General features: G+C 37.5%; 1 protein-coding gene across 4 annotated transcripts in view; it reads right to left on the bottom strand.

Annotated features, from left to right (window-relative positions):
• Positions 1 to 23621, bottom strand: part of NIPAL2 (NIPA like domain containing 2) — a 72208-nt gene that overhangs the window by 41445 nt on the left and 7142 nt on the right. For 2 of the 4 annotated variants that reach the window (XM_087447599.1, XM_004431199.3), the window contains exons 2-3: positions 8974 to 9042; positions 7762 to 7933 (exon numbers count right to left, since the gene is read on the bottom strand). In XM_087447599.1, the coding sequence (XP_087303725.1) occupies positions 7762 to 7933; positions 8974 to 9042 (241 nt within the window). The remainder of the gene's footprint in view (positions 1 to 7761; positions 7934 to 8973; positions 9043 to 23621) is intronic. The other 2 variants (XM_087447597.1, XM_087447598.1) reach the window with 1 other exon arrangement.

The following is a 23621-nucleotide window of genomic DNA, read 5'->3' as shown; positions in this document are numbered from 1 at the left end:
TGGATATAATATTCTTATCAGATTCATTTGGAAAGAAAAAAACCTTTGGTCCACAAGTCACAAACTCAAATGCCTACAGGGGCCAGTTAGGTAATCCTCTAAAAAAGGAAAAAAGAGGAAAATCCTGTAAAAAGGAAAAACCCCAGAGGTGAGCTGGGACAATGAGGGATGGTGGGCTGTGGTGATGAGGGTGGTGGGCTATAGCGGTGAGGGGTAGTGGGGTCACGGCGACCCGGAGTACACCAGATCGGCGAAAGGCAGCAGCCATAACTCAGCCCTAGCCAACTGCAAGTCCAGTGCTACCAAATCTGATTCTTTAAGACAAAGTCCAGTTTTGTGTGTGTGGTCCAATTTTTAAACATGGGAAATTAATTCATATTCTTTAAAAGCATTGTTTGAGCCAAAGAAAACACAGCAGTGGCTAGATCTGGTGTGCAGGCCAGAGTATGTGAACTCTGACCTAGTCCGCAAATGAAAATTTCATCAATTTTCATTTCCTGCACATTCAATTTATCGTTTAACCTCTATGATCTGAAGGGAAACCAGGGTGTATGTTTATAATATCGGAAAGTAGAAGACAAAGTAGTAAAGAAAACTCTTTTATAAAAAAATAACCCATGACATGAAAAGAACATATTTATATAATAATGCTACAGATCCTCACATATAAATAAATAGCTTGTGGTTTCTGACCACTTATAATGGCAACTTTATCGTACTGCTGAAAGCGAACCACAAAAGCACTTGCATGTCAGTCACAATCAAGCTTCAAACATGGGGACACACTGAGCGTGCTCACAGCCTCAAGCAACTCTAAAGGTATTGAGGTACCTACTGCTCCATAATCATCACTCCCTGTTAGCTGTAGAATTGTGGGGAAAAAGTATGTCAATTACAATGGATTCCATGGAGGTAGGATTTGAAGATCTGAGGATGTGACAATTTGAAAAATGTCTCTATAAGGAGAGAAAAGTTGTCCTACCATCTACATTGGCAGGGATAAGTGTTGAGTAATTCATCTCAAATTTAAAAAATTGCTATTGTCATTTACTGAAGATAATGAAGAAACTGTTCGTAATTTGCATAATTTCAAATGAGGAAATTTACCAGGATTAAGAACAATAATCCTTTCCTACATTTTTCTTGACACACATTAGTGATTAAACTTGAAAAGACTACAAGTAAAAATGCTATCACAGACAAGATTAATTCCATATTATAAATTTAATAGTGCATTACTTCATCATTAGCAATTTCTTTAGAACTACTTTGTGGTGTTCTTGAAAAATAAGGATGAGTGGAAAAGATGGTTCAAGTCAAGTTTTTAGGTTTTAGGAATGCTTTCAGCTGCGAGTGCTTGAGCAGACATAAAACGAGAACTTCAGAGTTTTATCCACACATTTTAATCTAGGCCGGTTCTGGGACAGATGTACTAAAGCAGACGACCCAGCAAGCCACTGAGAAAAGGGGTATTTTCTGCAATTTCCAACGTTAAAATAAGTGTCCATGTGTAGTGTCACTCTCACAGGCAGCCCATGAGGTTTTAGAGTTCCAGTGACTTCATCCAGGCTGGCACCAGGCATAGGGCTCTAAAGGACTGAGAGAATTCGTAGCAGCTAAGTCTGTGTAACACTACAGGTCACCCACTCATTCGTCTGTTTATGTTTCCTTTCATTTGTTTCTAATAAAAATCTTGGAGACCAAAGTTTCTGTTTGAGATGACTCCTCTGGAATTCCAAAAGGCCTCACCAGGCCTTTCTGGCCATGCTATGACCATCGTCTAATGGATTACAGACACATTTCAGCTTACAGCTTTGTAATAGCATGACAGAAATACACGAAACAACATATATTCCACATCACGAATTTCAATTTGAGCAAAGGCTGGCATGTTAGGAAAAATTAGAGATGGAAAAGACTTCAGTCATACGTCTTATTCTCCCCTCATTTTCTCAGTGCAGTTAGTTCTCCAAACTTAATCCAAATTAGCCCAGTAACAGGGTGACTACTTCTCTTAGGAAATTATGCCAGGGCCAAGGAGGCCTCACTGCTATTAATTTTATCATTCCATATAAAATTCCAAGTATTCAATCTCATATAATTTATCTCAAATTTAATTTTCTTATTACTCACTTCTATTCAGCTAGGCAATAGTTAAGTAAAATAACAAGTTTATGTGTCTCATGCAGTACCTGGCAGAATGGCTTCAATATTAGTTTCTTACCTTTAACTATTTCTAAAGTATTGCCTGAATTTAACTTGGAAAAAGGTGATATATTCTCTGAACTCAATTTTCTAATTACTTTAAATCAACATACTCAGAGGCATAGAACTGGAAGATGTCATTGGTGCTTCCATCATGTTGTATTTTCCCCCCTCTCCCTGTCCCTGCAACAATCTCCCTCATATCCCACTCCCTTGACACCCCTAGACAAGTTAATTTTATAGTGAGTAAGGTCCACCATGAATCTCCTTAATGCTATGTTGCTACAATTCTTTGGAGGGTTGATAACTTCGTTATTTGTAATCATCTCTCAAGACTTAGTCATAGCATAGATCACAGCCATGGGGATGACCAAAGAAAGGAAAACATTAAATGTAAGGCCACACTTTGTAGATGCACAAATGACAAGCTTATAAATCTTTAAGTATTTACAAGAGTGAATATTCATGTGTTCCATGCAATGAAATGTTTAACCATTGTGCTGCATCAGGAATTGAAATCTTTTAAGCAAGTGTTTTTCTCTTCCAACACCCTAGAACAGAACATCCTATCCTTGTTTTATCAAAACTCAAATTCAAACCAATTCTACAAGGCTGTATGGTGTGACTCCCCTGTGCCATGCTCTCCTGGAGAAACCAGACAGCAGGCAACCAGACACATAGAGTCCCCAGTCTCCTGGGTCTCAGTTGAGTGGTGAGGATGGACATTAAAGAGGTCATTGTGAGCATTATGAGAGATGATGAAGGGGAAATATAGGGTCAGAGCTGCTGTGTGCGGTTGAGCAGGTTATGCAGTGAACAAAAACACAACATCTGAGAGGGCACCACCCACATCTCAGATCTTGTCAATTTGTGTATTTCTCAGGACAATTTTCTGACGGATGGAACCAGAGTGTCCTGCTCCAATAAAATCATTGTATTACAACAATTTGCAGGCAGATAGAAATAAAGTATCGTGAGGAAGGCTGCCTTTTTCTAATTCACAAAAAGGCACCACATAGGCGATAGGAGGGCCCATGTAGGGTGCTAAGGGAGCAGAGAATAAGCCTGTTTAATTTAGTCTAGGAACCAAGATAGGTTTCCTGAGGAAGAGGGTTTACCTGGGACAGGAAGAATTAGCAGTAGTTTAAAATTTTATTACAAACTCCACAGAATATCTAACATTTCTTTTTACTAGATTTCTGGTATAATAAATAGTTTCTCAGAAAACACATTCTCAAATTGCAGTTAGACCTGAAAGAAAGCTGCCCTTCGGCCTCTCTGAAGTTCATTAGAAGTGAACAGGAGTGCTACGAAGCCAGAGCAAGAAGACAGCAAGTTGCACACACATCTTAGACTGCTATGCTTTTCCTCGGACAAACTCCTATGTCTGTTTTTTAAATATATTTTGTCTTGGTGGGTTATTTGGAAATTCTGGTATTTTCCAACGTTTTTCGGTAGGTAATATGTAGAGGAGTCAAAGGGGAGTCATTGCTGCTTAATGACTGAACAAATGAGCTGTGAGGATCCTATTTTTCTGCTCCCTGAAAACTAACCATTGCATGGATAAGAACAATAAAAAGCATCTCCTGAATTGGTTCATCCATTTTAGAGAATTTAACCATGAGCTGTCTTTGCAGGCATGGAAGTAAACCTTGTGTAATTTGTTTCTGTGTAATAATAATAATTATCATAAATTGCAGTGACAATTGCTAGTGTTGTCACTGTGTCAAATACTGTATTAGGTATCCAATACTGTTCTTAGGTGTTTGTGTTTACTTAATTCTTCCCCACGACAACCTCTGAGGTAGGGGCTATTTTTATCCCCATTTTACAGATTAGGAATCTGAGGCATAAACAAGTGTGCCTGAGGTCACAGAGCTTTCCAGCGGCAGGACTGGGATTTGAACCCTGGTAGTGTTGCCCTACAGCTGGTGCTCTTGACCATTCTACTGCCCTGTCATACTGGGGCAAGTATCCAGCCTAGGCTCTAGAGGAAATTGAAACACCATCCATTAAGCTTTCTTAATTAATGGAAACACAAACACAAGTCAACATCTAGAATTAGCCACATCGCCAGTATATCTAGCATATTAGTCAGAATAAGCTTTGGGACCTGTATTCATTGAGAAAGACCTTCAGTGAGAAACATAGGGTAAAAGCACAAGGTGACATAAGGATCTGAGGGCTCTGACACTCTGGCTCAAAAAGCTGGACCCAGACCAGGCATCAGATCCACCTACGCACCAGGATCAATCCCCATTATCCAATCCCCGCTGCCAGGCACAGGCGAGTCATCTGTCCTTCGTCTCTAGCATGCTGTGACTGCTTGTGAGCATTGCCTTAAGAATTTCCTAAAGGGTTTTCTGCAGAACTGTTGTCCGTTGAGATGCTTCCTATCAAAGAATCTTGTGGGCAATAGGTTTGGGAAACCTGGCCTACTGCATCTGCCTCTGACTGACAGCGTGCACGGGCTCATCCCAGGCCCCGAGAAGCCTTACACTAATGATACCTGTGGAGCTTTTAAACTGATATTTGAGACGCTTGTTTGATTATGGAATTCTTTGTTTCTTAGAATACCTGTGAAATCACCAGTGCTTGAGAAATGCTGCCTCAAGGCGCGCATGTCGGGGAGGAGCAGCAGGACACACAGAGAGACTGAAGGAAAGGATCAAAGAAGACGGTTTGAGGTGGGAATGTGGGTAGAGTGCAAACTGAAATATCCTTATGCTTAGCATAGTGCTTCTTACGTACTAGTCCTAAAAAAATCTGTTCAGTTGATGCGTACAAGGGGAGCAGGAATTCTGATTATGGTCTGACATATTAGCAGTCTTTTGTGTAGTAAGAGTACACATGATTACCCACACAGTGTCTCCTTACTTCTGGGAAGGACTAAAGGATCACCGTGTCTTGGTATGAACCAGACCACCTATGGAGAGGTGGAAGATGGAAGAAAGTACCCTTCACTTGAACTTGAGAGCTAAAGTGTTTTTCAAGTGTTCTGAATTTTTTTTTTTTTGTGAGGAAGATCGGCCCTGGGCTAACATATCTGCCCATCTTCCTCCACTTTATATGGGAGGCCACCACAGCATGGTCTGACAAGCGGTGCGTCAGTGCGCGCCCGGGATCCGAATCGAGGCCACCAGCAGTGGAGCGCGCGCACTTAACCGCTAGGCCACCGGGCCAGCCCAGCTTTCTGAATTTTAATTTTCTTTTTTTTCTTATTTGAAAAGCAACAAACGACAGAGAAGAAAAGCCAGAAAAGAACACACAATCTTCCACGCAACATTGCAACAAACATTATCTTTCTTTTTTTTTTTTGTAAATTCAAAGGGAGGTTTTATTTCTTTCTTGAAGCTCCCAAGAAATAATAGGGGGAAAAAAGTTTCAGCATAGAAAAGTGTGGACACTCTTCTGCCTCATCTGCAGACACAGCCATATGATATATCTGTTTTAAAAATACTTTCCCCTTTGCTTCAAGTTCTCTCGAGTTTCTAGAATCTGTATAAAGAATCTCAGGGTGGCAGGGGTTTGTTCTGGGGAAAATCCTCAATCCCCGGTGGTCCCTAATCCACCAAGACACCATAACCTCAATTCAGCTCAGGAGTGCTGTGGGAATATTAGTTACAGCATTTATCACTGTTTGCAAAGATTGTAAAGTAGGAAATGGTTTGTGTTTGAGGCTATAGGTTTACTTCTTTGAATCATTTTAAATGCACAGAGAGGGAGGTTGCTAAAAATGTTCTCAAGTTGAAACATTAAGTAAAGCCCATCTGTCAGGGCAGTGGGCTCAGAGCTTGAAGGTGGGCGGACTGGCCGCACAGGGGACTTGGGGCGGACAGGACGCTTTCTGAGGGGAAGGTGGGAAAACTTCAGCTTCCCATTATTAATGAGCTTCAAGCAAGTCATGCCAAGGTGAGCAGCTTCACAGGCAGCTTCACTGAGGGTCTGCAAGGGGTGTCAAGGCTGGCCCTCAACCTCGGGCCACTTCCCAATTCTCACATCAGGTCCCATGGGGCCTGGCTATATTTCATTTCTGTGAAATCTCTGATCTTTACAATAAATCCAGACATATCCCCCTTTCTTTGAGCTAGTTGGAGTAGCTGTCTTTTTCTTGTTCCCAGAAAAAAGATTTCCCAGGACCGGAAGACTGGAGATAAATGGAGAATTTCAACACAATGTGGTGTACTCAACCCTCCCCAGGTATCTGTTTGATATGCCCAGACACTTTTTTCTGTGACTATTTCATGGAAACGGAGCATAAAGCAGAATAGGAAAAAAAACCAAAGACCAGCTCTAAACATATAGCCATTACGAAGAATAATACCACATTTTCAGAACAATTGGGACCTATAGAGGTCCCAAGTTGACAATATAACTAGATCTTTTATCTGTTATTTCTCAGATTTTGAGAAGAAAAAAAAAAATCCAGAATGCCCGCGTATGTGGTATGGGTAATAAACAGAAGATAAGATATACTCAAACTGCTCATTTTACTGGAATGTTAAAAATGGCAAATGATTACATAAATTGTGTGCCTATAACAGTATGGCGATTTTAACCAAACAACATGTAGAAAGCTAAAAAAGTGTTCTTTGCTAAATATTCTACTATCATACATCATGAAAATATTTTAAGTAAACTATTTTGAACGATTAAGAAGGGGAAACTACTTTTAAAATAAAATTCTCTTTGAATATACATTATTTCAGTTTAAACTATGCTTTCTTTAAGAATATCATATGAAATTTAGGAGAAATGTTAAAATTGGGATATGTGAGCACATGTTATGCTTGATCTAGTCGTTACCAGACAATAACCATCAACTTGTTTCTATTTCAATGAAGGTTCCAAATTCACAGAAATTTAGAAACATGCTGTTTCCATAGCAGCAGATAAAGAGTACAACTAAAAAGATTTTATTGATTTTAACAAGGCTTAGAGAATTTGTTCTCCTTTTTACCAGCGATTTTTGCTCTTTTTTTTTTTTTTAGTCTTTGGCAACATCTCATATTTGCTTTCCTAAATGAATTTAGTAAATTGTATAAGTTTTGAAAGTAGGATAATTGTGACATTACTGTAAAATTACACATTCTTATAGTAATGTAGAGTAACCAATATTTAATTCTTAATGTAAAAGAGATGCTAAACTGTGGAGTCAAGATGGGGCATCAAAGACTCTCACTACGTGTAATGTCAGTTTAACATACGAATAAAACACGACATTGTACTACAAACGCTTTTAGATAATTCATTAGTGATTAAAAAGCACAGTTTAACATTTGCTGTTACTGTTAATCTATTATGACTCAAACACTGGGAATCAGGCTTTTAAACATAAATGTTATAGCTACAAAACGCAAGTTTCTTCATGGTTAATGTGGCAGTGTGAGAGTAGATAACTGAAATTAGTAGTATAATTGTTTCAAGTTAATATGCTAAGAAAACAGGAAATAGACTTTCTTCTTTTGTGCATGTGTTGTTTAAGTTGTAGGTTTTTCACCAACTTTTCTGATTTCTTCAAATTTCTTTTTGTCAAAACACAGAAAAATGGCTCACCTGTAACAGACATACAGCCTAACGGAGCAATGAGAGTAATGGGGGCAAATCCGTAGGCTGCAAAGTTTCCCGTCTCTCCCACGGCCATCAGCACCACCCCAGCCCACCACAACACACTCTTGAAGTACGGCCTTGGGTGTTCTTGGTGTGCCAACTGAAGATGAGAATATTTCTGGAAGTAAATCAGAATGTAAATAAGAAAATATTTCTACCCAATTAAAACTTGCCTCGAAATTTTTGGTCCTATAAATTTGCATCACAGCTTTTAAATGTATTTGCAGATTATTATAGAGCAATTATTATGGTTTTATGTTTGTTCAAAACATATTAACAGCAAAAGCGACTCACATTGATAGAGCATTTTATAGTTTAAAGGGCCTTCTCACATACGAATGTTGCTTAATTCTCACGACAACTCTGTAAAATAAGTATTATTACTACTATCTAAAGATGAGGTGTATGTTAAGGAGTTAAATGACTTTTTAGCCCACTACGCCAGAACATTTCTTTTAGAATGTCAAAAAAGTCTAGGTGCCAAAATAAACATTAATGAAGTAAAGATAATAAATTACTAAAGAAAAACCTTTTGAAAAGGGATTCTCATTTATGAGTCTATGTAGTTACCACAATAAACATCGCAGGTCAGAATGCTTTCACAGCAGGGGGTGGGGGTTGGGGGACTCTTTTTTTATCTGGTTTGAGTATTTCTTTGTATTTGAAACATACAAATTCCTGAAAAACTGGCCATTAAAACAAGCCCCATTTCCCTATTGATTTTACGATAACTGAACTTACTTCCCTATAAGATGTACAGTTCTAGATTACTTGAAAAAAATTTTTTAAAGAAAATAATAAAAGTTCTAAAAGAAAACATAGAACATTAAAAATTTTGGCTTATATCAAGATTATGAACCTCTTTCTAAGTGTGGTACAAATTCATAAGCCACCTAGACACCTTGTCTAGGGTACACAATACTATTAAGAGGTCCACATAAACATTTAATTTCTTTTAAAATCAGAAGAACAAAAATAAATGAATGTAATCCAGCCTGGATTATATTTGTCTTTATACCAATGAGGTCATAAAATACAATTTTTGAATATTTTTTATGGAGGAAGGAGCCCAAGAAGGCACAAGTTCCTGAGGCCCATTAAAGTCATAAGATGTTGCCGGATCAAACTACAGAGTTAGAAAAATAAGCTTCTTCTTACCTGAATATTTAGGGAAATGCTGATTACTAAATTTCCTAAAATGGCCAGCAAAACTCCAAGAAGGTGAATCTGTAAAAGAAAATGTTTTCTTTAAATGGTAATTTAAATGGTACTTATAAGATATTTACTGAAAAAAAACTAAAACAACAACAAAAAATTTAAGTCAATACATTCATTTGTTCATTCATTCAGCAAATATTTACTTAGCACCCATGTGCCAGAGTCATTTGGAATATGAATAATAGTTTTATTGGGATTAGTTTTTTACTTTAGTCAAATATTATTTTTTAGACCTAGCTCAGTCCTTTACCGAATTCTCTAGATATTTGCCTCATTCACTAAAACAAAGAAAATAGTCATCAGGTTCTGACTTTTTCCCATTAAGATGCTTCTTATTTATCCTTTCTGTCCATTTTCCTCAGCAAACCCTCTGATTGGGGTGTTCATGGCCTCAAGTACGGACTATATAATTTTTTCCCATCTGGTCTCCCTCTTTCCTTTCTCTTAATGTATTCTGGAAGACTATGGTATGAAAGAAAGATGATTGGTCTTGGAGTGAAAGGATGAATCTGAGATTCAGATCTGCCATTTTCTAATGGGTGACCTTGAGCAAGTTATTTCAGTTCGCTGGCCTCAGTAAACACGGATGTTGGATAAGATATTTCTGGAAATCCCTGTACCTCTAAAGTTCTATGATCGCCACTGGAGACAGACTAAATTGTTCCCCCACTCCCCTGGTCAAGAACCCACAATTCCTCTCTAGAGTCAACTACATCCAATATAAAACTACTATACCAGCTCCCCATATTCTGTCCTCATCCTGACCATCTAATTGTCTATGGCACACTTCATGTGCTCCCTTTGCCTCAGGGGGACCTGCCCCATGACATTCTCCAGTCAGATGTTATGCTTTTTCTCATGTCCCTCCTCTCATCTAGACAGAGCAGCTCCTTCCCTCAGCCCATTCCAATCACTTTCCTGTCCTGCTGAGGTCCACCTCCTTGAGACCTTCTCAGGCCACCACAGCCCACCTGTACTTTCTCAGACTCTAAATGGTAAACATCCCTTATTTCTTATTTCATATTGTCATGTGGATCATTAGGTTCTATAAATAGGTGGCAAATTCTCTGAGAGAAGAGAACTATGTCTTAGGCTTCTATTGGGTCTTCTACATCATCCACCATACAAAATTAGGGGCTAAAAAATTACTTGCTTGAAAAAAGTATATAATGTTTTTTAACCTTGTAGTTCTTGTTTTAAAACAAGTTCTTACACATTGCCCGAGATGTTTACAATAGATAGCACATGTATTATTTGATGACTCCAAAAGATGCGTTTGCTGCTCCTATCTAGATACAAAGACATAATATCTTCTAGCAGTATAAATTAGCAATGATATAAAGAATCTCCCCCTCCCTTCTTCTTCTACAGTACATAACTTCCAGCTAGCTTCAAATTCCAAGGAGTTATTTGAATTTCAAATGAATATTAGAACCACAAGGAACCCTTTTCAGAATGCAAAATGCCTTTGAAGTTTTAGAACTTTATTATATATGCTGAAATATTTTTAAAAAAATGAAGCAGAAAAGTTGAAAACCCATTTAATAGTTGATATATAATATCCATAGTCTTTAATCAGTTAAGAATTTTATTTTCCTAATAAAGGCACTTGGCAATAATTTTCATCACTATCCCTCATGGGGTACAATCATATCATAATATATTAATGTGCTATTTCCATGCTTTCAATTTACAATTGAATGCATTTGGCAGTAATCAGGAAAATAAAGATTCAGAAGAAGTTTGGGATTGAATGGATAATTATGAAAATCTTCCATAATTATAAATATAAATTGTTGAATAGAAATAATTTACTTCAAAATTCTTTAAACCATTCACTGAGCAGTTTAAACACCACCACACTGAGTGTTTAGAAATTGATAGCGGGATTTGGCAATGATTTCTTGGATATGACACCAAAGCACAGGCAATAAAAGAAAAAAATAGATAAGCTGGACTTCATCAAGATAAAAATCTTTTGCGCAGCAAAGGACCTTATTAACAGAGTGAAAGGCAACCCACACAATGGGGGAAATATTTGCAAATCATATATCTGATAAATATTGATATCCAGAATATATAAAGAACTCCTACAACCCAACAACAACAAAAATAAACAACCCAATTAAAAAGTGGGCAAAGGACTTGAATAGACATTTCTCCAAAGAAGATATATAAATGGTCAATAGGCACATGAAAAGATGCTCAACAACACTAATCATTAGGGAAATGCAAACCCAAACCACAATGAGCTACCACTTCACACCCATTAGGATGGCTACAATTTAAAAAACAGAAAATAACAAATGTTGGTAAGGATGTGGCAAAATTGGAACACTTGTGCACTGCTGGTGGGAATGTAAAATGGTACAGCTATTGACTTCACACCATATATACAAAAGTTAACTCAAAACCAATCAAAGACCTAAATGTAAGAGCCAAAACTATAAAATTCTCAGAAGAAAACATAGGGGTAAATCTTTGTGACCTTTGGCCTTGGATTCTTATAGCTAAGACATCAAAAGCATAAGCAACAAAAGAAAAAATAATTGGACCTCACCAATATTAAAAACTTTTGTATTTCAAAGGACACTGTCAAGAAAGTGAAAAGACAACCCATAAAATGAGAGAAAATACTTGGAAATCATATATCTGATAAGGGACTTGTATCCAGAGTATATCAAGAACTCTTACAACTCAATAATAAAAAGACGAATAACCCAATTAAAAAATGGGCAAAAGATCTGAAGAGATATTTCTCCAAAGAAAACAAATGGCTAATAATCAATTGAAAAGATGTTCAACATCATTAGTCATCAAGGAATGCAAATCAAAACCACAGTGATATACCACTTTACACCAAATAATATGGCTATAATCAAATAATATGGCTATAATCAAAAAGTCAGATAATAAGTGTTAGCAAGGATGTAGATAAATCAAAACCCTCATACACTGCTGGTGGAAATACAAAATGGTGTACCACTTTGGAAAAAAGTCTGGAAGTTCCTCAAAAAGTTAAGCATAGAATTTCTATTTGACTCAGCAATTCCACTCCTAGGTATGAGAGGAATGAAAACATATGTCCACACAAATATCCATAGCAGTATTATTCATAATAGCCAAAAGTGGCAACAACTCAAATGTCCATCAACTAATGAATGAATAAACAAAACCTAGCATATTCACACAATGCAATATGATTCAGCCGTAAAAAGGAATGAAGCACTGATATATGCTACAACCTGGATGAGCCTTGAAAAGTTTATGCTAAGGGAAAAAAATCCAGTCACGAAAGAACATATATGATTCCATTTATATGAAAGGTCCTGAATAGGCAAATCTATAGAGACAGAAAGCAGATTAGTGGTTGCTCAGGGTGGGAAAGATGGGGGTCTCAGGGATGACAGCTAAAGCGTGGGGGGTTTCTTTTTGAGGAGATGAAATGTTCCAAAATTGATTGTGGTGATGGTTGCACAACTCTGTGATTATACTAAAAGTCTGTGAATTGTACACTTTAAATGGGTGAATTGTATGGTATGTGAATTATATTTCAATAAAGCTGTTACAAAAAAATGAAATAATTTTAAAGACACAAAGTATTTACATTTTGTTTTTTGCCCAAAGAAATAAAAAGTACCTATGTAGCTAGCTCTACTTCAGTCTCTTCTCCCTCTCAGAGATAAGTCACTTTTTTCTGAAGTTGATATAAATATATTTTTTTCTTTCCTAGATTTATTTTTATCTTTATTTTGTTTACTCAGTTTTTCTTTTTTCATCTTCTTCATTTACACTCAACTCATTAGCTTTTCATCTTTCTATCTAATAATACACGCAAGTACAGCTAGACATTTCTCTCTAAGTACATCCTCTGTTTTAGCTGCATGCATAGTTTTGGCATGTACCGTTTTCACTGGCATTTAGTTCTAAATATTTTCTAATTATCTTATGATTTTTATCTGAGCCTTATATTATTCAGAGGTGTGTTTTTTAATATATCTAAATTAATGGGGCTTTGGTTATCACATTACTAATTTCTAATTTTATCAAGTTGTGGGCAGAAAATATGCTGTGTGTAAAATGACATTTGCTTTTTGATCTAGTATATGGTATAAATGGAAATTTGTTTTCAGTTGTGATATATGGTCAACTTTTATAAGTGTTCCATGTACGCTTGAAAGGAAAGTATTTAACTGTTGGGTTAATATATTTTATATATCCTTTCTATCTATCTGTCTGTCTATCTATCCTTTCTATCTATCTGTCTGTCTGTCTGTCTATCTATCTATGTATCCATCCATCCATCCATCCATCCACCCATCATCCATCCATCCATCTATCTCCATTAATTCATTGCTCAAATTTTTGATACTCTTACTAAATTTTGGACTGTTTTATCAATTGCCAAGGGAGGTATATTAAAAATCTATTACAAATTTGGATTTATCCATTTTTCCTTTTAAATCTATTGAGTTTTGCTTTTCATATTTTAAGGCTATAGTGTTAGGTGTATACAAGTTCAGGATTGTTTCCTCTTCCCAGTTAATTGTTTCTTTTATCATTATGTATTGACTCTTTTAATCTCAATAATATTTTTGCTTTAAAGTCTATTTTATCTGATATTAATATAATGTGGCTGTTTCTTTTGATATTTGCCACTTTCCACATCACTTTACTTTCAACATTTCTGTGTCATTATATTTCAGTCAGGCCTCTTATACATAGAAAATAATATAGGATTAAAAAAATACCTGAGACTTTCTGTAAAATGGGAAGGTTAGTCCATTCTATAAAATTGTGATTATAAATATATTTTCATTTGTTTCTACTACCTTTTTTTGTGTGTTTGTAGTTATCTTGCTTTTTGTTTGCTTTCTAATTTCTTCTTTCCTGAATCTTGTTGGATTGATTGAGTTTTCTTTATCCTTTTCTTTCTCCTACTCTTCTGGCTAGTAAGTTATACGTCTTATTTATATTCTTTTAGTAATTACTGTTAAATTTTTTTTATTGAGGTAAGATTGGTTTATAGCATTATATAAATTTCAGGTGTACATCATTATATTTCAATTTCTGTGTAGACTACATTGTGTTCACCACCCAAAGTCTAATTACCATCCGTCACCGTACACATATGCCCTTTTACCCCTTTCACCCACCCCCCTTCCCCCTTACCCATCTGGTAACCACCAATCTATTTTCTGTGTCTATGTGTTTGTTTGTTTGTTGTTGTTGTTGTCTATCTTTTAAACTTTTTATTTTGAAATAATTATAGACTCACAGTAGGTTGCAAAGAAATGTACAGGTAGGTCCCATGCACTCTCCTCCCAGCTCTCCCCCCAACGTTAACATCTTACACAACTGCAATACAATATCAAAACCAAGAAATTGGCATTGGTAAAGATCTTATTCAGATTTCACCAGTTAGACTTGCATTTGTGTGTGTGTGTGTGATCAAGATACTCATCACCACAAGACACCCTTGTGTTACCCCTTCATAGACACATCTATCTTCTCCCCTCCCCATTCCTAACCTCTAGCAACCACTACTCTGTTCTCCATCTCTAAAATTATGCTAGTTCACAAATGCTACATAAACGGAATCATGCAGTATGCATCCTTTTGAAATTGGCATCAGCCTTGAGGTTCATCCAAGTTGTCGGATCAATAGTCCATTCCTTCTCATTGCTGAATAGTATTCCATGGTATGGATGTACCACAGTTTGTTTAATCATTCACTCATTGAATGACATATGAGTAGTTTCCAGTTTTAGGCTGTATGAATAAAGCTGCTATGAACATTTGTGTACAAATTCTGCATGAAAATAAGTCTTCATTTCTCTGGGATAAATGCCCAAAAGCGTAATTGCAGGGTCATGTGGTAAGTCCATTTTTAGTTTTGAAAGGAACTGCCAAACTATTTTCAGAGTGGCTATACCATTTTTACACTCCCAACAGCAACATATGAGTGACCCAGTTTCTCCACTATTAAATTTATCATGCATCCCAGACATAAATTCTAATGTTAACCAACATTCCCATCCTCCTCAACATTATAAAAACTTTCATTTGCTTTAACTACAGTCTCTTCTCTCTTGTCTTACATGTCATTGATGAGTATATTAGTTCTACTTTGTTTTTACATCCCCAAATTAGTAACTGGTATTATTGTTTTATGCAGTCTATACTTGTACTATTTATCCACGTTTATCAATTTCTTTGCTCATCATTGCTGTTTTTTTACAAAAAATAACAGCTTTATTGAGATATAATTCACATAGCATAATGTTCACCTTTTTAAAGTATACAATTCAATAATTTTTGGTATATTCACAGTTGTGCAGCTATCAACACTATTTGATTTCAGAACATTTTCATCACCCCAAAAGGAAACTCCATACCCATTGGTCACTTCCCATTCCCTCTTCCCCTCAGTCCCTGGCAACTATCAATCTACTTTCTATCTGTACGGATTTGCTGATTCTGGACATCTTATATAAATAGACTCATTCTATCAATATGTGATCTTTGGGTCTGGCTTCCTTCAGTTAGTATGATGTTTTCAAGGCTCATTATGTTGTAGCATGTTATCATGTATGTAGCATTTATCACTCCGTTTTATGGCTATGTGATATTCCATTATAAGGATATACCATATTTTATTTATATACTTATCAGTTGATGGACATTTGGGTTGTTTCTACTTTTTGGATAGTATGTTCTTATATCTTAATTTTTCTTCTGTGTTCAGTGTCTTTCCTGAAGAAAACTTTAGTAGCTCTTTCAATGAAATCCTTTGAGTTGGAATTCTCTGTTCTGCAAATATGTTCACGTTATCTTTCCTCTTGAGTATAGAAGTACAGGCTGACAGTTATTTCATTCAGCATTTTGATGATATTATTCCATTGTCTTCTGGCCCTTATTGTTATTGAGAAGTAGGTTGTCAATCTAATCATTGCTCCTTTGTAGGTAATCTGTCATTTTTCTCAGGATGCTTTTAAGATTTTCTTTGTCATTGGTTTTCAGCAGTTTCACCACAATTGCTCTACATATGAATTACTTTTTGCTTAGGACTCATGCTTCCTCAATTTGAGGATTCATGTCTTGATCCAATTTTGTTAAGTTCTCAACTATTATCTCTTTGAATGTCATCTCTCTTTTGTTCTCTCTATTATCTCCAAATGTCACTCCTCTTACATGTATGTTAGACTTTTTAACTCTGTCCTCTTTGTTTCCTAAAATATCTCTTATATTTCCCAACTCTTTATCTCTTTGTATTGAATTATGGATCATTTCCTCAGATCTACCTTCTAGTTTAGTTTTTCTGACCTCCCTCCTCTGAACTCAGTCTTTTATAGCTCTATTAACACAGATATTATACTGTACTGTAATTATTTTTTACAAGTTCATTGCCCCTCTAGACCATAAGCTTCTTGAGGGCAGAGCTGTGACTTACTTATCAATTCATCTTTGTAACTCTAATGACTAGTATAGGACCTGGCACAAAGAAGTTGTTTATCAAACACCATTTGAACTGAACTATCAGATTGATTATAAACTGTCTACAAATAGTAAATTTTGACCTTTGGCCCTAGAAAGATCTCAAAGGGGTTTGAATATACCAATCACTCAATTTCTATGAAAGCCCAACCTTGTCCCAGAATTCAGATTTTAACAATTAAGAGTGCCCACTAGTGTGCAATAAAAAGCTGCCTGTGACTTAAAATCTCGTTAATCCATATCATACTAAAAGAACAAGAATATGTAGATATAAAGCAGGTGTCAGAAACGGTTTCCTTATAATATTCAGTATAAACTGGTGTGTCTTATTCTTTATTTTTCTGAAATTTTACCTAATTATTCAAGTTTAATTGCATGTTCATTAAATTCATTTAACACACACTTGTAAATAGCAGTAATACAGTAAATCCGCATTAATGTCCCTAATTGCTGGGGAGGGAAGCTTACAATTTGTGGTGTTTTTAAAAGAAGGTAGTTTAATTATCTTCAAGGACATACAGCAACTTGAGGTAATCACCACCAAATGCTGTTTCCAATTAGAGGCTCTGGTAAAAGTGCTTTAATGACTACAAAATCCTCATCTGCAATCAGAAGTATCATTTGCCTACAGTGAACAGGCCCTTATAAACTTGCCCTTTAAATTAAAGATGTCTAGTTTGCTTCATTACTTTTTGAGTGTTATCTGTTTTCTAGCATTTTAGAATTAGTGGAAGCTTAGAGCTCCTCTCCTGCCCTCACCTCCCTTTCTCCCCTCCTTATTGATTTGGAGACTGGGCAGGAAAGAGAACAGAGGGCCAGAGAAGTAAAGTGACTGGTATAAAGTCACGCAGCTAGATAGCAGGCAAATTTTGGCTCCAGGGCACCCAGCTCATGTCTGAATCACTATTTCTTCATAGATTGCAATAGGTAACCTTCTGGCTAGTGAATGTCAATTTACTACAATTTTTTTCTTATTGTTGTTTGTTGCTGTAACATTGGTTTATAACATTGTATAAATTTCAGGTGTACATCATTATGCCTCTATTTCTGCATAGATTACATCATGTTCACCACCCAAATACTAATTACAACCCATCACCACACACGTGCCGAATTATCCCTTTCGCCCTCCTCCCTCCCCTCTTCCCCTCTGGTAACCACCAATCCAAACTCTGTCTCTATGTGCTTGTTTGTTGTTGTTATTATCTACTACTTAACGAGTGAGATCATACGGTATTTGACCTTCTCCCTCTGACTTATTTCACTTTGCATAATACCCTCAATGTCCATCCATGTTGTCAGAAATGGCTGGATTTCATCGTTTCTTATGGCTGAGTAGTAGTCCACTGTGTATATATACCACATCTTCTTTTACAATTTTAAAATTAGTAGAATCTGTTTCTTTTTATCAGTGCAAATAAAATAAAGATAATAGTTAGAAGGAAAGGTTGTTCCATAGCTTAATACTGTAGTTAGAAGTACAGGCCAGAAACACAGACAGATGCCCTTAATCTTTGTCACTACTGTAGCTTAATTTCTGGATTTTCCAGGATGTCTTGGCAAATAGATGGTGGGAGCCTCAGCAAACAATTCATCTAGAATGAGTTTCAAAATATTAGCACTGATAAGTATTAAGGATGTTTTTGTTTTATTTGGAATAACAATCTTCTATCATACTTTTTTGTGCCAGAATGTTCTTTAGATATTTCGAATAAAGTTATTGGCCTATAATCCATGGGTGGGGCAGGTTGGCCAGATGGAGATGGGATATGATAATAGGGGTATGTGGAGTTGGTAATAGTCTGTCCCAGTTCTGGCTTTGAACTCAACCATATTCCTGGCTCTGCCTTCAAAATATAAATTCAGAATCATATGCCAATGGAGCTAGTATATAGCTGAGAAGAACCATAGATTCAGAGCTAGTTTTTAACACTGTAATAGTCATATTAAACTCGCAACTGGAAGAATGCTATCTCTTGTTCTAAGCAGTAAAATATGCCCAACACGGAAACAAGAGATCTAGTTTCCAGTACCAGAAATACCACAGGTTAAGTGATTTAGGTCAACTCATCAAGGCCATCCAACTAATCATTGGAATGGCCTTAAGAGCCTGACCCTGCAAGGGGATGATATGTCTGAGAAATGGGCATTCAGTTTACCCCATCTCACAGAAGACTCTTAGGAACGAGCTGGGGTTGTTTTGCATTTGCACCTAGTAAACAGGTAGACACATAACTCACCTCCAGAACACTTAGGAGGGGACAGAAGGACACCCAAATTCTTAGCAATACATCCTGAAGTACTTAGGGTGAAGACTCACAATGTGTGCAACTTACTTTCAAATGATACATTACAATATAAAATAAACAGAGAGAGAGAGAACAAAAAAATGTTATACAATGTTAACAACTGGTGAATCTCCAGGTGAAAAACATATGGTGTTTATTATACTACTCTTCTTAATTTTCTATAGGTTGGAAAATTTTCAAACTAAGAAGTGAAGAAAAAACTGCTTTGGGGCCGGCCCTGTGGCCTAGTGGTTGGGTTCAGCACACTCCACTTCAGTGGCCCAGGTTCTCAGGTTCAGACCCCGGGCGTGGACCTACATCACTCGTCAGCCATGCTGTGGTGGCAAGCCACATACAAAATAGAGGAAGATTGGCACAGATGTTACCTCAGGCCTAATCTTCCTCAGCAAAAAACAAACAAACAAACAAAACTGCTTTACAGACTCAATGAAATTAAAGAGAATATGGATTTATCTAAAAAGAGTTAAAAAAAGGATATGATAACCAGAAAAGAAAGAAAAGCAAGAAATAGGAAGCTGGCTGAACCAAGGAAAGATATTTAGGAGAAAAATAAAACCATTGTGCAACTTAAAACCACATGTAGACATTGCTTAGGAAAAACACACAATGTAGAGGCAAAGGTCATGAAATGAAAGCTATCAGAGAGAAGATGGTACACATGGGAGATAGACAACTTGAAGAAGCTCACATCAGATGCTATTCATTCAGTCATGCACTCATTTGGTATTTATTCAGCAGCTGCTAAATATTAGGTCCTATGTCAGGAAGTGAGGACACAAAGTACCCTCTAAAAGCTCTGGAGAAGTAAAAAAAGCAACCAATAGCAAACAGACTGTTAAATCTGTAATAGAGGTGTGCTCAACAGAACCCATGAGAACAGAAGGGACAGAGTGCAGATCCGCCTAGGATGGAGAGTATATTCGTTTCCTTTGGTTGCTGTAAAAAATTACCACAAACCTGGTGGCTTAACAACAGAAATTTATTCTCTCACAGTTCTGGAGGCCAGAAGCCCAAAATCAATTTCATTGGGCTGAAATCAAGATGGCAGGGCCGCACTCCCTCTGGAGGATCCAGGGGAGAATCCGTTCCTTGCCTCTCCCAATTTTGGGTGGCTGCTGGCATATCCTTGGTTTATGGTTATATCACTCCAATCTCTGTCTCCATGGCCACACTGCCTTCTCCTTTCTGTGTGAAATCTTCTTTTAAGATATAAAGATATAAAGATGCATGTGATCGCATTTAGTGTCCATCCAGATAATCCAGGATAATCTCCCTATCTGAAGATCTTTAACTTAATCACATCTGCAGGAAACAGGGTGTCCTAGAGGGCCTTGAAGCAGGAGACGCCAGTGTAGCTGGACTGGAGAGGCATGCAGAAGTCTTTGTGTGCCATGGATTTGTAGGTGGTGCTATAACACGGGGCTCTAAACTAGACAAGGATAGTTCCAGATTTGACTTTTAGAAGACTCATCCTGGCTGTATTGTGGACGATGGACTGGCAGGGAGCAAGACCAGGGAGCAGGAAGACCAATTAGGAGACTACCTCAAGAATTCAGAGAAGTAGGGGCAACAAGGAGAGTTAATTACAACAGGGCCATAAAGAAACAATATTCATATTCATAGCAGCAAACGTTGGAGACAACCTGAAATATGTAATGCTTTTTAGATTACTGAATGGGTTGGACTACTCTTACCACTAATCTCCTTTGCCCTTGTAAATAATTGAGTTGTCCATAATACTAACGCAAACTAAGTTAAAGCTATAATCCCATATATGAAAAAGAAGAAAGAAAAATTTTCAGTCAGGAATGGAGTTTTAATTTATCTTGGTTATTACATGCTATAAGGTTATTGCCTTTCTATCCTGAGAAAGCCTCATGACACTGGATCCAAATCTGGTGATTTTAAGCCAACAGAGAAAGGTCAGGGTTACATAACACAGTATATTGTTGCTATTCTACAAGCTGTTCCATGCCAATTTTTAATCAACCTTAAAACCTGGGCAGAAAAGCCTAACATATTGCCTTCCCATACAATCAAGAACTATTACATTTTGTCTTTTATTTGGGAACACATTTACTTACATAAGTATACATTCATTATTTTTAAAAACTGAACTCCATTAAGGATGAGCCTTACTAAGCTTATTAAGAAGCCACCATGTTTCTTGCTTATGAGAAATTTAAGTTTCAGCAGAACAAATTTATGGGGAAAGTAATACATTTAATAACACATCTTTTGGAGCTTTTAACACTTTGTTAAAAGGAGAGCAACAATAGTCAAGGAAGGTGAGATATTAGTTAAGGAAGTCTTAAACTTGGTTCTATTACAAAACAAATCAACCCTGTGTAATATTGGAAAGGGAATCTTTGAAACAAGGACAGACACGCAGAACACAAAAAAATGCTATTGGTTGCATCCAGATCAATATGAGATCCCATAACTTCAAGTTTTGCAAGAACATATACATAATAATAATTTTAAAAATCTGTAATCCTTTGTTTCCAAAGAAGGAGGATTGCAGGCTGCCTTTTTCGGGGCCAGCCCAGGGTACGGAAGAGGCTTCCTACCCGAAAGCTGGAAACTTGTGAGCTCACTTAGTTAGAGCTCTTTCCCCCACATCTGCCTGAGTTTCTGGAGGACATGTCCCTTTTGAGAGCAATGCCTGCCTTGAACTCCAGCTGTATTTTGCCAGCTCCTTCCCCCTGGAGACTGAACTCTATTGTCTATGTCAGGCCCCAGCCACTAGGTGAGTTTCCGCCTCAACGTGGGGGAGGGATCATGACATTGGCACTCACTGACAGACCTCTGCCAGAGACTCATGTGGTCCTTGCCACTCACCAGACCAGATTTTACTTGAAAGATCAAGGCAGGAATCAAGCAAGTTTTCTACACCTTTTGGGCATTGTGACTTGGACTCTTCATTGCGTCTAAAGGGCCAGTCCTCATAGCCAAGATAATTTCCCCTGTCTCAAGCCTCCCATTCCTGGCAAAATCTCACATCCCACTGGTCCAGCAGCCAGGTCCCAACACACTCCATGGTCAACCCATATATGACACCCATCGGACTAATTGATGTTGATTGTGATTTGGGTCTGCAAGTGTAATTCAAAAGACTAATAAAATGCTCTACACGTAACTCACAATTATTTTCTACTTTATGGCTGTGGCAGCTGCTTGTAACATGACGTCTGCTCATACCTTGCTCACAAAGAACCACCCATTTCTCCACTGCTGTGACTCAGGCAGCCATATCCAAAGTCTATTACAATATTTCCTCTCTGCTTTGGCTCTCTTACTCACAATTACATAATTGTACAGTATTAGTCGTGGAAGCTTAACGTAAACAGTCCATCAGATAGTATAAGCAAGAGTAGCTTCACACCAGTCCTTCAAATGTTGTTTTTCAAGTATTTCTAAAGTATTCTTTCTCTCTGTTTGTCTGTCTGTCTCTCTCACACACATACATATTATGTATATCATATATATAGCTACATTTTGAGGACACAGTCCAGGTTTTCTGATTTCTTTGATATCACCATCCAACACTGTTCTATTGAAAAGAGCTCTCTGCTTGTGATTTTTCTCGAGTGGAATGTTGGTTGCATTTTAGGCCCTCATTGTCAACTAGCTGATCAAGCTTAATGTGGGCTATGACAAGAGGGAACACAGTGTAGCTATCTCCCAAATGGCCCTGGAACAATCAGAGCTCTGCAAGTCCAGAGGCTGAAGAAGAAAGAAAGACCTCAAACTGGAATGAGATACTGGCAATGCTAACATGGCTTCTAGGATTCCATACAGCACTGCACTCATATACCACACCTATTTCACCTAAATCCATTAAACTTTTAGGAGATTCCTACTTACTGAAGAGGTTGTTGATGGTAAAGAAATTGCTAAGCAGGTAGAGGCAAGATAGAGACTAAGCAAGGAACACTGCCTTTGCCAGCTGATTCCCTTTGACTTTTCCATCAGTAAGAAAGACAAGAGGCCTTTCTAGAAATTCTTTTCTTAGGGGAAGGGGGTAACTCTAGAATTTAGAAGTCACTGCTTAGAGATGATGCTAATAAAAATATTTCAGAAATTGGTCCTATAATCTAAGCTTTTAAGGAGATTACCATTCAGGTCCCACCTACAAAGACAAGGCAGACTAAACAAAGGGCTGCTTTTCACAGGCTGCTCATGTGAGGCAGGATACAGAAAGGGAAGGTCCTAGATGAGCTGGGAGGGGTGGTAACCTGAGGGTTGCCCAAGAAGGCAATAATCCACAGGAGGAGGACTCAATCCCACCTGGTGGGCATTGCTGTTAGGGCCACACAGTATCCCCTCTTCTTGGTTACAGGACCCTTCTGTCATCCAGCCCTCCCCAAGGGTGCCCATGCTTTTCGGGGACATCAAGCCCACTAACTCTGGCCTCAGTGACTGGGACGGGAAAGGACATGGACCTAACCTCGTCTAGTCAGACTAAAGCCCATGTATTTTCATTGGTTGAGACAGTCAAGCTTTCCCTCTTGAAAGTGAAAGTGAGAATGTAGGCTAGAGGGGTAAGCCTGCTAACGGTGGAACCAACCCCCCGAGGAGCAGAAGTGGAAGAGGAGAGTGAGAAACTGAGCATTCACCATGTTGTTAGAGCCTCTGGAACAAGGCTTGTGTGAACCTAGGGTTCTTCTGGCCTTCACGTCATTCAAACTGATTAATTTTTTTTTTTAATTTAAGCCAGTTAATGTTAGGTTTTCTGTGACTTGCAAACTAAAGCCTCTTAATTTACAAAGCATTCTTGGT

This window comes from Ceratotherium simum, chromosome 23 (assembly GCF_057802395.1).
Source record: "Ceratotherium simum simum isolate JZ-2026a chromosome 23, ASM5780239v1, whole genome shotgun sequence".
In the NCBI taxonomy this organism is placed as follows: Eukaryota; Metazoa; Chordata; class Mammalia; order Perissodactyla; family Rhinocerotidae; genus Ceratotherium; species Ceratotherium simum.
Note: the sequence above shows the minus strand (reverse complement) of the source record. Positions and strands in the feature narration are given on the sequence as shown.